The 16,337-nt window shown below is 37.9% G+C and overlaps 1 protein-coding gene across 5 annotated transcripts in view; it reads right to left on the reverse strand.

Moving 5' to 3' along the window:
* PHF6 (PHD finger protein 6) overlaps positions 1-16,337 on the reverse strand; it is a 75,954-nt gene that overhangs the window by 15,808 nt on the left and 43,809 nt on the right. For all 5 annotated transcript variants that reach the window (XM_066249195.1, XM_066249190.1, XM_066249194.1 and 2 more), the window contains exons 8-9: positions 15,866-15,970; positions 13,322-13,455 (exon numbers count right to left, since the gene is read on the reverse strand). In XM_066249195.1, the coding sequence (XP_066105292.1) occupies positions 13,322-13,455; positions 15,866-15,970 (239 nt within the window). The remainder of the gene's footprint in view (positions 1-13,321; positions 13,456-15,865; positions 15,971-16,337) is intronic.

A 16,337-nucleotide genomic window follows, 5' to 3' on the forward strand; every position in this document is an offset into this window, starting at 1 on the left:
AGGTGTTACTGGCTCGGCTGGAGCCCTCCCCATCAAGGCACGTATGAGAAACAGTCAACGAACAACTAAAGTGCCCCAACTATGAGTTGCTGCTTCTCATCTCTCTCCCTTCCTGTCAGGATTTCCTTCTTTCTCTCTCTGAAGAAAAAGCAAATAATCTCTGGAGACATACTTTGATACTATGTAGCTCCAAGAACATTTTATTTGGATATATAAACTGTATAATCAAAAATTTTTAAATGAAAATAGCAAAGCAGGCAATTTTGGACCAGAGTACAGGCCACTTTAATGTATACGCACCGATACTTTTTTACACCTAACTACCCTACCCATAATCAAAAGGTGGACTTCTCTTATATTTTTTTGTGACAAAGACAGAGAAAAAGACAGAGAGAGGGACAGATAGGGACAGAAAGACTGGAAAGGAGGCAGATAAGAAGCATCAATTCTTCATTGCGGCTCCTTAGTTGTTCATTGATTGCTTTCTCATATGTGCATTGACCGTGGGGTTACAGCAGAGCAAGTGACCCCTTGCTCAAGCCAGTAACCTTGGGCTAAAGCCAGTGACCATGGGGTCGTGTGTATGATCCCACACTCAAGACAGCGACCTTGTGCTCACGCCAGTGACCTCAGGGTTTCAAACCTGGGTTGTCTGTGTCCCAGTCTGATACTCTATCCACTGCATCACCGCCTGCTCAGGCATAAAGTATGCTGATCTGAGTTAACTTTTAGGTCAATTACAATTATGTACCTCATAACAATGTTTAGGTCCATGACAGACCACATATAGAAAGGTGTTCCCATAAGATTATAATGAGTTGAAAACTTTCAATCGCCCAATGACATCACACCCGTCATAACATCATACCATAACACATTCCTCACGTGTTTGTGCTGATGCTTATGTAAAAAAAAACCTACTATGCTGCCAGTCATATAAAAATATAGATCCTATCAATAGATGCAGAAAAGGCATTTGATAAAATACAACATCCATTTGTGTTTAAAACACTCAATAAAATGGGTATAGAAGGAAAATACCTCAACATAATAAAGGCCATTGGTGACAAACCATCAGCTAACATCACGCTAAATGGAAAAAACTGAAAACTTTTCCTCTAAAATCAGGAAGAAGACAAGACTGCCTACTCTCTCCACTCTTATTCAAAATAATACTGGAAGTCCTAGCAAGAGCAGACAAAAGAAAGAAATAAAAGGCATTCATATCGGGAAAGAAAAAGTAAAGGTATCACTTTTTGTAGATGACATGATCCTGTATATAGAAAATGTCAAAGACTGCACCAAAAAACTTTGGAAACAATAGACCAATAATACAGCAAAGTTGCAGGATACAAAATTAATATACAGAAATCTACTGCTCTCCTACACACTAACAATGAAACTTCAGAAAATAAATTGAAAAAAAATTCCTTTTACAATTGCAACAACAACAAAAACTACCTAGGAATGAACAAAGGATATGAAGGACCTATATACTGAAAATTACAAAGCATTATTAAAATAAATTGAAAAAGGTACAATGAAGTAGAAAAATATTCCACGTTCATGGATCAGAAGAATCAACATAGTTAAAATGGCCATATCACCCAAAGCAATATACAAATTTAATTGAATCCCCATCAAAATCCCAATGTCAGTATTTAAAGAAATAGAACAAAACATCACAGGATTTGAGTGAAACCATAAAAGACCCAGAACAGCCAAAGCAATCATGAGAAAAAAAGAATGAAGCTGGAGGTATCACACTGCCTGACTTCAAATTATACTATCAGAACTATGATAATCAAAACAGCATGGTACTGGCAGAAAAATATACATACAGAACAATGGAACAGAATCAAGAGCTCAGAAATAAAGTCACATTATATATGGACAAATAATCTTTGATAAAGAAGCCAGAAACACACAATGGAGAAAAGAAAACCTCTTCAATAAATGGTGCTGGGAAAATTGGAAAGCCACATGAAAAAGAATGAAACTCGACTACAGTTTGTCCCCCTGCACAAAAATTAATTCAAAATGAATCAAAGACTTAAATATAAGATATGAAACAATAACTTACTTAGAAGAAAACATAGATACTAAATTTATGCACCTTGTCCATAGAGAACAATTTAGGAATTTGACCCCAAAGGAAGGAGAAGTAAAGGCAACAATAAATGAATAGAATTATATAAAACTAAAAACCTTGTGCACAGCAAAGGAAATCAACAACAAAACAAAAAGGCAGCCAACCAAACAGAGGACTGGATAAAGGAGACGTGGTGCATATACACAATGGAATACTTCTCAGCCATAAGACATGATGACATATTGCCATTTATAGCAACATGGATGGACCTTGAGAACATTATACTGAGTGAAATAAGTAAATCAGAAAAGGTAAGAACTATATGATTTCATACATAGGTGGGATATAAAACTGAGTCTCATGGACATAGATAAAAGTGAAGTGGTTACCAGGGGGAGGGGAGTAAAGAGGGACAAATATATGGTGACAGAAAATGATTTGACTTTGGGCAATGGTAACACAATACAATCAATAGCTCAAATGCTATAGAGATGTTAATCTGAAACTTATGTACCCTTATTGATCAATGTCACCCCATTAAATTTAATTTCTAAATATATAAAAAAATATATAGGCCCTGGCTGGATAGCTCAGTTGATTAGAGCATTGTCTTGAAGTGCAGAAGTTGCTGGTTTGATCCCTGGTCAGGGAACATATGGGAGCGGGTCAATGTTTGTCAATCTCTGCCTTCCTCTCTCTCTAAAATCAACACAATAAAAATCAAAAAATATATAGCACATACAATTATGTACATACATTACATGATACTTGATAATGATAACAATAAAAGACTATGTTACTGGTTTGTTTTTGTTTTTTCTTTGGTATTTTTCCGAAGTGAGAAGTGGGGAGGCAGTGAAACAGACTCCCGCATGCGCCCGACTGAGATCCACCCGGCATGCCCACCAGGGGGCGATGCTCTGCCCATCTGGGGCCTTGCTCCTTTGCGGCCAGAACCATTCTAGTGCCTGAGGCAGAGGCCATGGAGCCATCGTCAGTGCCTGGGCCAACTTTGCTCCAATGGAGCCTTGGCTGCGGGAAGAGAAGAGAGAGATAGAGAGAAAGGAAAAGGGGAAGGGTGGAGAAGCAGATGGGCGCTTCTCCTGTATGCCCTGACCGGGAATCGAACCCGGGACTTCCACATGCCAGGCCAATGGTCTACCACTGAGCCAGCCGGCCAGGACCTGTTACTGGTTTTTGTATTAAATATACTATACTTTTCATCAGGGGTCCCCAAACTTTTTACACAGGGGCCCAGTTCACTGTCCCTCAGACCATTGGAGGGCCGGACTATAAAAAAAAACTACGAACAAATCCCTATGCATACTGCACATATCTTATTTTAAAGTAAAAAAACAAAACGGGAACGAATACAATATTTAAAATAAAGAACAAGTAAATTTAAATCAACAAACTGACCAGTATTTCAATGGGAACTATGCTCCTCTCACTGACCACCAATGAAAGAGGTGCCCCTTCCGGAAGTGCGGCCCTCCAACGGTCTGAGGGACAGTGAACTGGCCCCCTGTGTAAAAAGTTTGGGGACCCCTGTTTTAGAGTGTGCTCTTTCTACTTATTAAGAAAGGTTTGCTGTCTGACCAGGTGGTGGCGCAGTGGATAGAGTGTTGAACAGGTACTCAGAGGATCCAGGTTCAAAACCCCTAGGTCACCAACTTGAGCTCAGGCTCATCTGGTTTGAGCAAGGCTCACCAGCTTGAGCCCAAGGTTGCTGGTTTGAGCAAAGGGGTCACTCAGTCTGCTGTAGCCCCCCCCCCCAGTCAAGGCACATATGAGAAAGCAATCAGTTAACAACTAAGGTGCTGCAGTGAAGATCTGATGCTTCTCATTTCTCTCCCTTTCTGTCTGTCTGTCTATCCCTCTCTGTCTCTGTCACACACAAAAAAGGTTTGCTATAAAATAGTATATTGTGTTACATAGGCATTAGCTTCATACATTTCATGTTTTCAGTGTCTCTTGATTGAATCATTTTCTCTTGTGCTTGTTTCAATCTTGATTGTTTTAGAGTAACACACTGTATAGACTTGTAACCTCAGATCAATAGGCTATACCATACAGCCTAGGTGTGTAGTAGACTATCCCATCTAGTTTTGATTAAATGCACTCTGATGTTTGCACAAAATGAAATTGCCTAGCCACCCATTTCTCAGATCATATTGATGTAGAGGGGGTGCATGACTGTATGCCCAAGATGACAAGATAGAACAATTCTTAAAGAACTTTCAGTGGATGCCCTCTTGTGGTCAGCAATGGATAAAGGATTGTTCACATAGGAACCCATCTGCCACAAATGATCTGAAATGAGTTTAACATGAGAAGTTTCTAACAAGTGCATAGAATAAAAGCAGGAATGGGATTGGGGGGGGGAGGGCAACAATAACAACTGACTTTGGACCTAGTTTTGCTCATTACCTTTTAATTCTCAAAACATTCTCAGTAATTTTCAAAGAACTATGGAGAATTTGTACTTTTTAGACACTGCACATCGGGAATCACATGTTTTTTAATCATGTGTTAAATATGAGGAGTGAGACTCCTACATAGTGCAGCTATTAAGTAGCCTCCCAAAAATATAACCTAAATATAATTAAGACTTTGAACAACTTATTGTTTATGGGAAATATGGAAAGGTAATGAGGCAAATGGCCTCATGGAAAAGCAAATAGATAAATCTAAGACTTTTAGGAAAACTTACTGAAGTTCTTCACCAAGTATGGGTAGAGGGCAGGATGGAGTGGAGATTGCTGTGTATTATGAGAGAATTAGAGATATATTCGTCAAAAGCGATGGAGAAATCTCATATATATATCGAGCTTTGAGGAAATCGGGTCTAAAGAGACATTTTTAAGACAACTGGGGAAATGTGAACTGAATATGAGATGATGTGAAGAACTTACTTTTAAGAAGTATGATAACGGCATAGTGATTAGGTAAGGAACATCCATGTTTTTAAGAGATGTATACTAAAATATATAGGGATAAAATGATAAGAAATCTGAGATTCTGCTTAAATATACCCCAGGAAGAAAAAAAAATAAATGAAACAACTGTGGCAAGAACTCAGTACTGGCTGTAATGGGGAGCTGTTATAATGTTCTAGTTTTGTATAGTTTTGAAGTTTTTTATAAGTTTTTTTTTTTTTTGTATTTTTCTGAAGCTGGAAATGGGGAGGCAGTCAGACAGACTCCTGCATGGGCCCGACCGGATCCACCTGGCATGCCCACCAGGGGGTGCAGCTTCTTGGCGACCAGAGCCATCCCAGCACCTGAGGCAGAGGCCACAGAGCCATCCCCAGCGCCCAGGCCAACTTTGCTCCAATGGAGCCTCAGCTGCGGGAGGGGAAGAGAGAGACAGAGAGGAAGGAGAGGAGGAGGGGTGGAGAAGCAGATGGGCGCTGCTCCTGTGTACCCTGGCCGGGAATTGAACCCGGGATTCCCGCACGCCAGGCCGACGCTCCACCACTGAGCCAACCGGCCAGGGCCATAATAGATTTTATCTAAAAGGATAAGACCTTTGATATTAGAACAAATTTTAACCTTTTTATGGGATTATTTTTCACTCAAGGACTATTTCCCATAGGCCCTTTACACGTCCTTCACCAGTCTAGACATCAAAGCTACAGTGTCAACTGGTCAAACAAGATCACTGTTATTACAGAACTTACTATTCTGTGGTCAGAGACTGACATTTAAAAAATACATATTTAAGGCCCTGGCTGGTTTTCTCAGTGGTAGAGCATCATCCTGGTGTGTGGAAGTCTCAGGTTCAATTCCTGGTCAAGGCACATAGGAGAAGTGACCATCTGCTTCTCCACCCCTCCCTCTTCTCTTTCTTTCTTCCCTCTCACAGCCAAGGCTCAAATAGTTCGAGCAAGTTGGACCTGGCTGCTGCTGATAGCTCCATGGCCTCACCTCAGGTGCTAAAATAGCTCAGTTGCCAAGAGCGGAGCAACAGCCCCTATGGGTAGAGCATTGCCTGTAGGGGCATTCTGGGTGGATCCCGGTCGAGGCACATGCAGGAATCTGTTTCACTGCCTCTTCGCCTCTCACAAAATAAAAATTAAAAAAAAACAAAACATTTTAATTCTGGCCTGTGGTGGCACAGAAGATAAAGTGTCGACCTGAAATGCTGAAGTCATCGGTTCAAGACCCTGGACTTCCCAGGTCAAGGCACAAACCAGAAGCAACAATTAACCAATGAACAAATATAGTGAAGCAATTATGTGTTGATACTTCTTGCTCCCTGTCTGCTCTCTCTCTGTAAAATCAATAAATATTTTAAAAATACATATTTAAATAGTTTAAAAGAAAATAAAAAGAATCACTGAATAATCTTCCCTTGCCCTTTTAATATGAATATATTCAGAATCCAGAAGAGCCCGGTAAAAAAGCCACATATAGGAGAAAGCCACTTCATTCAGAAATATCCATCCTTGCTGTTCCTATTTGTGTATTCTTCTTTCCTGAAACTACTGCAGGCATATGGACTATCATTTGTACTCAATGGTCTCTATGATAAAATAACTGGGAACCCACATTATAAGCAGACTTTAGAAATAAATTCACATGTAAAAAAATTTAAAAAGCAATTCAAATAATCATGGATTCCAGTGCAAATATTTTTGTTTAAAGATGGTCCTTGCAATATGGTTTGCTATTAGTTAAAAAGTAAAACCACCTAAATGTCTAAGAAAGGAACCAATTAAACTACCTGATATATCCATACAAATGAAATACTATGTAAACATTAAAATAGTGACATAAAACTAATGTAAAAACAAACAAACAAAAAACGTCTTGGGGATAGTAAGTGAAAAACATTATATAAGAGTATATATAATAAAACCTTGTTTTTATAAATACATACATACATATATATATGTTTTTATAAATAAATAAAAATATATATATATATATATATATATATATATATATATATATAATATCACACAATGTCTGAAAAAAAAGTATTCCAAGATTTAAAATTATCATCTCTGGTGATAGAATTAAAGCTGACGTTGTCTTTTTCCCTTACAACAGTTTCTATTTTTCCCTCTAAAAAATGTCTAAATAAAATTAAAATGTAAATATGGTAATTCTCCATATATCTGATTGTAAATGCTTAAAATGGGCCTGTTATTGGGTCCTGATCATGAAGCTCAGTTGGTCAGAGCATTGTCCCAGTACACCAAGGCTGTGGGTTCAATCCTTGGTCATGGCACATAGAAGAATCAACCAATGAAAGAATAAATAAGTGGGGCAAATTAATGTTTCTCTCTCTCTCTCTTTCCTCTCTCTCTAAAATACCTGTTCAATAAACAAAATTTAAAATGGGCTTGTTATTTTAAAATATTAATGGCTACTTTATATTAATAGTATTCAAAAAATATCCAAATACCATAGTACAAAGAATATAAAATTGCCTCTTTGCTTCCATCCCAATGCAACAAATAAGTGGTAACAGCTGTTTACTGAATATGCTCCTAGATATGCATATACATATCTTCTGTACATGTACAACTTTTTCCCCTTTTATTGTATCACGGAAATACCTCTTCACAACTCTATACATGGATCTACTTAATTCCTTTAAGTGCACGGTATTCCACTAAATGCAGGAATTAAAATTTATTAAGTCTCCTGATGAACATTCTGGTTTATTTTTATTGTGCTATTGTGGGTAAATGGTCAACTTTAACAAATATCTTTTCCCAATTCCGCATAAGAATTTCGCCTGTGGTTAACACTCTGACTCTGTTCCACTGGTAACTACGAAAAAGGTTTGTCAACTATTTTACTAAGCCATGGTACCTCACAACTGGTGGACTCTATCTTGATGGGGAGAATTCTAAGTACTGTATTCTGTTAAAAGCCATCTTTGGTCCTCCTTGTAGTATAACCAGAAAATTATCTATACCCATCTAACTTATGAGAGGTGCTGGCTCTTTTGGGGTGTGAGGCTTCTTAAAAGGATTTCATGCCTGCTTCTTGTGGACCATGTCTTATAGGACCTTAGCTGTATTGCTATAATGATTACTGCAAGGACTCCCGCAGCAGAGGAATATTTGATGTTGCCTTGGGTGGCAAGCTGCAGTTCCTGTCTTGAGTAGACTGCTGCCATCTATGGGAATCTGGTTGATCATTAATAGAAACTATTCTAAGATGCCCTAGTGATTACAGCAGCAATCATTAGCAATAATACAATAACCTTTCTGGCATATACATCCCTGTACTGTTGTTCGCTCACTTTCTTGAGATAAATCCCTACAGACTAGTCGAAACGGCATTATTTTAAGCTTCAGTCTCCAATGATAAATTGCTCTCCTCAAAAGCTGTACCTGTTGATATTCTACATCAGGGGTCGGGAACTTTTTTGGCTGAGAGAGCCATGAACACCACATATTTTAAAATGTAATTCCGTGAGAGCCATACAACCACCCATGTATGTTATGCATTATCCAATAAAAATTTGGTGGTGTTCCGGAGGACAGCTGTGATTGGCTCCAGCCACCCGCAACCATGAATGGATTGCAATACATGAAAATGTTTTATATTTTTAACTTTTTTTTTTAATTAAAGATTTGTCTGAGCCAGATGCAGCCATCAAGAGCCACATCTGGCTCGCGAGCCATAGGTTCCTGACCCCTGTTCTATGTGAACATCCAGTGAGAATGCCTGTGTCTTTAGAAACTAGCTAATATTAGGTAATATGAATCCTACTAATCTTGGCCCATCTGACAGGCAAAAATTGCTAAGATCTTATTTTAATTTGTATTTACTTAAATACTAATAAGGTTGAACAGATTTTCACATGCTTATAACCAACCCATGGCTATTTCTTCTATAAATTTCATGTTTATGTTCTTTGTCCATTTTTAAATTGGGTTGCATTTTTCTTAATTATTTGGAGTTCTTTATATAGTGTAATTTTAAATGTAGTCAAATAAAAATCTTGAGTTTCCTATCATGCTAAAAAAAGGCCTTCTATATACTTGGTTATAGAAAAATTATCCATTATTTCATACTCAGTATTTTGTGATTAAAATTTTTAATCCACCTAGCATCTGTTTTGGGGGGTACAGTCTGAGATAAGGGTCCAAACTATTTTCTAATTGGAGAGCCAATTGTATAGATGTCAAGTACTGAATAATTGATCCTTTCTCCAGGTAAAAAATGCTACCAGAGTTATAAGGATCCAACAAAGACATGGATCTGTTTCTTGTGATCTTTGTCACTATGCCAGTACCATACTGTTTTAATTACTATATGATTGGCTTTGATATCTAATAGGAGACTTCTCTCAATTGCATACAAAATTTCTTGGCTGTATGTGATAAAGACTAGTTAACTAACCCAATATCTCTTTTCTACCCCTCCCCACCATAGTACTAAACCAGATTTTATTTGGGTAGCCACGTGCCAACTAAGAGTACATTTCCAAGTCTCTCTTGGAGATGTGACTAAATTCTGACAAATGAGAGCTTAGCAGAGTGTGTGTGTGTGTGTGGAACTTCCAAGAAGGCTGATTAAGGATAGACTCCGCTGGAGGAACAGCTATTTGTTCCTTCTATTTTCCTGCTCCCACTTCTTCCCACTTCCTATGAAAGGAGGCCGCAAAGATGGGAGAGTAGAAGAATGGTGATCTGCGACCCCAATGGCACTGAACAGCTGCCTGCCACATCTGAATTGCTTTCTTCTCAATGTCCTTTAGGAGAGAGACAAGCTTCTATCTTATTCAAGCCTCTGTATCTTTCCTGCTATATAATTTAATGATAATAAAAAAATAACACCACAACTACTCTTTAAACAACTGTCAAAAATTTGAATTTCCTTGAAATTACATTAAATGTATACATTAATTTGAGAATAGGTATCTATCAATGTTGACTCTTTCCATCAAGGAATGTAATATATTTTGCCATTCATCTGGGTCCCCTGTAAAATGCTAATTTTTTAAAGGAAAAATTTCACACTTAGTGTATGTATGTGTGTGGAGTAGGAGGGGGACATTTTTCTTTTACATTTCTAACTAGTTATTACTAGAATTGTTTTGAAAAATGCATTTCATAGGCATCAACCTTACTAAGCAATTAAGTTTAATAAATTCAGAGTTGATCCTTTTGTACATTCTTAGTAGCCAATGATATCAATAACACTGACAGTTTTTTTTGTTACTTTACAATATTTTTTTGTGACAGAGACAGAGAGAGGGACAGAGAGAGGGACAGATAGGGACAGAAAGACAGGAAGGGAGAAAGATGAGAAACATCAATTCTTCATTGAGGTACCTTAGTCTTATTATTCATTGATTGCTTTCTCATATGTGCCTTGACCGGGGGGCTACAGCAGACTGAGTGACCCCTTGCTCAAGCCAGTGACCTTGGGCTCAAGCTGGATGACCCCGTGCTCAAGCTGGATGAGCCCGTACTCAAGCCAGTGACCTTGGGCTCAAGCCACCAACCATATGGTCATGTCTATGATCCCATGCTCAAGCTGGATGAGCCCGTGCTCAAGCCAGCGACCTCAGGATTTCAAACCTGGGTTCTCCACATCTCAGTCTCACACTCTAACCACTGTGCCACCGCCTGGTCAGGCACTTCAGAATATTTATTATATATTTTTCTTTCCTTTTTTGTTGTACTTGCTTAACCCTCCAGAAGGACACTGAAAGAGATATTGGTAGGCGCCTTGTCTTGTTCCTGATCTGAATGGGTATGTTAGTGCAGTGGGTCCCAATTAGAGATGAACATGAAAATCACCTGGGAAGCCATCAAAACACATGGTTTGGGCCTCAACTTATTAAATTTAAATCTCTGAGAGTGGGACCCAGGCAAAGAACATTTCTAAAGAGGGCCTTATCCACCCTCAGGTGATTCTGAGGCTCAGTCCTGGTTAAGAAACATTGACACTTTAACACTAAATAAGCTATTTCCTGTTGTTTTCTCATAAACACTCTATTAAGACTCCCAGCTTACCAAAAGCACTCTTGTTAACTTACTGTAAAACTCACGGGTGTTGAATGGTATCAAATACCTTTTCACCATCCACCATCAGGTGATTGAATTTTTCTTTATTAATTATAATAGATCACATTAATATATTGCCTAATTTTGAACAGTCTTTAAATTGTTAGATATAGCACTAAATTTTATTTTATAATATTTTATTTAGAATTTTGATATATAAGATTGGTCTATAGTTTATTTTTAATGTTTAATTTATTTATATAGCCTAACCAGGTGGCAGTGCAGTGGACAGAGCATCCACCTAGGACACTGAGGACCTAGGTTCAAAACCCTGAGGTTGCTGGCTTGAGCACAGGCTTATCGGCTTGAGCACAAGATCACTGGCTTGAGCGTGGGATCATAGACATGACACCATGGTCACTGGCTTGGCTGGAGCCCCCTGGTCAAGGCACATATGAAAAAGCAATCAATGAACAACTGAGGTGCTGCAACTATGAGTTGATGCTTTCCAAGTCTCTCCAGTCCAGTCTGTCTGTCCCACTCTTGCTTAAAAAAATTTTATTTATTGATTTTTATGGGGGGTGCAAATGAGAAGTATCAATTCATAGTTGCCTCACTTTAGTTGTTCCTCGGTTGCTTTTTTGTGTGACAGAGAGACAGAGAGAGAGACAGATAGGGACAGATAGACAGGAAAGGAGAGAGATGAGAAGCATCAGTTCTTCATTGTTGCACCTCACTTGTTCATTGACTGCTTTCTCATATGTGCCTTGATTGGGGGGGGGCTAAAGCAGAGCAAGTGATCCCTTGCTCAAGTCAACAACCTTGGGCTTCAAGTCAGTGACCTTTGGGCTCAATCCAGAGACCATGGGATCATGTCTATAACCTCACCCTCAAGCTGGTGAGCCCGCACTCAAGCTGGATGAGCCTGCACTTAAGCTAGCTACCTCGGGGTTTCAAACCTGGGTCCTCTACGTACCAGTCCGATGCTCTAACTACTGCACTGCCACCTGTTCAGGCCCTTGGTTGCTTTTTATATGTGCCTTGACCAGGCAAGCCCAGGTTTTGAACCAGTGATCTCAGCATTCCAGTCCAACGCTTTACCCACTGTGCCACCACAGGGGAGACAATAGTTTTTTTGTTTTTCTTTTAAATGCTATCTTTGTCAATTTTTGTGCCATAGTTATGAAATTTTACAGAATGAACCAAAAGGTTTTTCATCTTTTGCTATGTGCTGGATGGATCTTTTAACATTGGAATTATCTGTTCCTTAAATATTTTATAGAACTCATTTGAAAATCACCTGTGAATTTTTTGCAAATTTTATAATACAGCATTAGCACCTCATGCAGTCACCCAAATGACAGGGTGACTATGTAAACTGCTTTGTTGAACATGAGAATGTGAGAGTAAGAAAGTGCTTCACAATTTACACAGAGAAATCAAAACTTGTGGGTAGGTAGGGATTCCTACCAATGTATTCTCCATTTGAATAAATACATGGAACCACTACAGATGCACATCGATAACATTAGCCCAATGCAGCACTGTGGAAGACTCATAAAAAAGAAGGTAACATGTAATCCCAAATCTTCAAGTTTATTCTGTCATCATTTTTCCCTGAGTATCTTTTGGCTGCTATCTTCATAACCCTGTCCTATGTCCCCAACAATTCTCACCTGGATGCTAAGGAGTAGCCTCCTAACCCACCTCCCCATTTGCACCTTCTGTCTCATTCTTCCAACACCCACGTTCATCTTCACCCTTCATAGCTCAGTTCAAGGACTATTTCCTTAAGAAAAGTCCTGAACACTTTCCTGTTAGGGACCTGGTTAGGTCCCCCTTGTTGTATGTTCTCATAGTGCTTGGTAAGGTATCCTTTATAATGCTTACATAGCTTGTAATTGTATACTTCACTATGTGGCCATTTAAGTAATATGTCTCTCCCCCTAGACTGTAAGCTTCCTGAGGGAGCAGTCTGTGTGTGTTTGGATCACTATGATATGCCCAGATACTGACACAATACTGGAACATAGTAGGCAGAATGAGTACTAGTTGACGAATGCTAATCCAGGGAGGTGCAGTCAGAGAAAATGCTAATTGCAGTACTCATTTTATATAGAGAGTCATCGTTATTCAAAGCTTTGCTAAAATACTACCTAAAAATACTGATGAAGTAAACTAATGTCATCTATTGAAGGGCAGTTACATAACGACAAGTTTAGGAAAACAGATAATTGTTCTCTTACTTGTAAATTCCTCGGGACATATTCTCAATGTATTTGGCCTTATCTTGCACTCCACAGTGGTAATGGTAAGTCTTGACACAGGCTTTTATTTCACATCCAATAGTAGCACCAGGCTGACTGCAAAGTGTACACTTCTGTTTAAGGGAAGAAAAAGAGTAATATAAGCAGTATTTCAAAGCTTATGCAATCTCACTTTTTTCTATTTTAGCTATATTACAACCAAACATTCCATCTTACAAAGAAAACAGTCAATTTTCTATTGAAAAAAATACACTGAACTTATTAGATGGCGATATATTAAATAATGGGGCCATTTAAACCATAGTTCCATAGACTTTCTAATATTGAATCATCCCCTGATGTTTCCATTTTTAACTGTACCAACCATTAGAGATCCGACATCTAAACTCTAAGTAAAACATTTCTTGTACTGCCGAATGCAAAAAGAACATCCAGTGCTACATTTTAGTGGCTGACTTCTTGTCTTCCCTGCAATGAGAAAAGCAACGCCTCCCAGAGACAGATCGCTACCAAGCAGGCAAAAAGGGCAGAGGGAGACTGAGGGGCTGCAATCTCTTCAAGACTTCTCAACCTGGCCTAGGTCAGCTTTGCCTCAAGAGTGTTCCGAGATCAAAAAGTGTTGACCCTCCAGGAAGGAGGGTCTAGTGAACAGCTCTCCAGTGTACTGAAGTCCAGATGCCCTTTTATTTTTGAAAGGTGTAGGGAGCATTGTGATGGACTACTGTCCTTCGGAGCACATTTTGGGCAATGCTAGGTTAGTGCTTACCCTATGTTCAACAGTGCAGAGGGAAGTAAGTTGATCGAAGGAACTGAATTGTTATCCTAGTGCCCGATTTGGACTTTAGTATATAACACAACAATATTGCTATGTATGAAATGATGAAGTGATTTCCCCCCTTTCTTAGTCTACATATTGTTTGAAAGAAGTTTCATTTTTAAAAGTGTAATCAAATATTAATAAACTGAACTGGATTTAAATGGAACACAGAATATCAACAATCTTCACACCTTCAAAAGTACAGTTCCACAAAAAAAAACAACAACAAGTAATTTCTAATGGATTCAAAGATCATCAATTTCTGAGAGACCACTAGATGAAAGACTGAATTGTCACAATGGAGGAATCAGATGCTATGAGTTGTCTGCTATAAAAACATGGATGATATAGTTACATATTTTTACACCCCAAAGGAAACTGAATCTAATCAAGACTTTATATTTAACTTCACTTTACAGAAAATCTGGCAAATAGAGGGGTAAGGTAAATAGATGGTACCATGCCAAAGCCAACAGACAAATAAAACGTGGGATAGTCTAGTGCTTACCCTATGTTCAACAGTGCAGAGAGACTCTACAGGATAATCAATGAACTTTCTTCAACAAGCCAATGGCATACAACAAAACAAGGCCAGAAACAACAAAGACAGGGAGGAGGGCATGCCCTGAGTCACTAAAGGAATATGTAACAAACACATGTACTGTAAGAACTTCTGCTAGGTTCTGATTCACACCAACTAACTTTAAAAAGATTGTTTTAAGACAACTGGGGAAATACAGATATAAACTGGGTACTAAATGACACCGAGGACTCACTGTTATTTTATAAAGTGTAATTGCACTGTGGTTAGGTAAGAAGTCCAGATTTGACAGAGAAACATACTGAAATCTGTAGGGATGAAATGATGTGAAGACTTAGCTCTGCCTTGAAACACTTCAAGCAACAAGAGGAAAAGACATAAAAGAAACAGGTCCCACAGAACTCTGGGAAAACGATGTGTCCGGGTGACGGACAAGCATGTGTGACAAAGTCTGTCTAACTTTGACATGTTTGAAATTTTTCACAATAAAAATTCAAAAAGTAAAGTCATTTCTAGAAATAATTACTGTCTTAAAGAAAAGTTTGCATTCCACTGACATTAAAATATTCATCAACTGTGGAGGAAGTGATCAATGAAAATGTTGATATTACAGAAAGTTATTTACTAGTGATTCAGAATTCTTTAAAATCTTAGACTTACGCACATTTGAAAGGAAACTTTAAAACTGTGATAAACAGTTTAAAAAACATAACTGTGAATGTGAACTTTAAACAGAAGGCTCTAAAATATATATATATTATTTTTTCTTTTATTAAAAAAAGGACGAATAACACAGAAGGTTCTCAATGCTCTATTGGGAATATGAAATTTTTCTTTAGGTAATCTTATACAATATTAACATTTTAAACTTAATAAGCCGCATTACATTCACATTTTCATTTTTTTCTGAAAAGACTCAAATATGCTGAAATATAAATCTCAGTATAATTCTCTTAAGTAATGAAGTTACACAGAAAGAGGAATAAGTTTCAGGATACAGCATTCTTTATTACATTACAAATATGTGAAATAGATACTGTGCTTTAACATATGAATTACTTTGTATTAAATTTTCTGATGGCTGGATAAATTTGAGATGTATTCTATATTTAAAGCAAAAAGTCAGGAGAGAAATGTTGAATAGAATAAATATAAAACCACAGACCATTCTTTTTCCTCGTTTAATCTCCTGCAGAACAGTTTTAATATCAAAATCTCCAAATTCTGCTCTTGATGTGGTGGTGAGCTGGACTGTGCCAGATGAAAATAACTAGAAGAAAAAAAATGCAAGAACATTTAATATTCAGAATACTTCGGGAAAAAAAGATAAAACATAACAAATGTGTAACCTTCAATATCCTGAGAAAGAAGAGTTTTCCTTAGTTATTAAGTATTAATTCAGATATTCAATACCATATTTTTCGTTCCATAAGATGCACAGGCATTTTCCCTTCCACTTTTGAGGGGAAAAAGTGCATCTTTTTTTTTTTTTTTTAAGTGCATCTTATGGAGCGAAAAATATGGTATATTCCCATTTTTGATTAAAAATTTACCCCAAAATAAAGAGAATGAAATAAAACTGATGGTGTCAGTGTGGGGCCAAGGGTCAATACTTCATTAAACAATGATGATTTCAA

The sequence above is a fragment of the Saccopteryx bilineata genome, chromosome X (genome assembly GCF_036850765.1).
Source record: "Saccopteryx bilineata isolate mSacBil1 chromosome X, mSacBil1_pri_phased_curated, whole genome shotgun sequence".
Lineage (NCBI taxonomy): Eukaryota > Metazoa > Chordata > Mammalia > Chiroptera > Emballonuridae > Saccopteryx > Saccopteryx bilineata.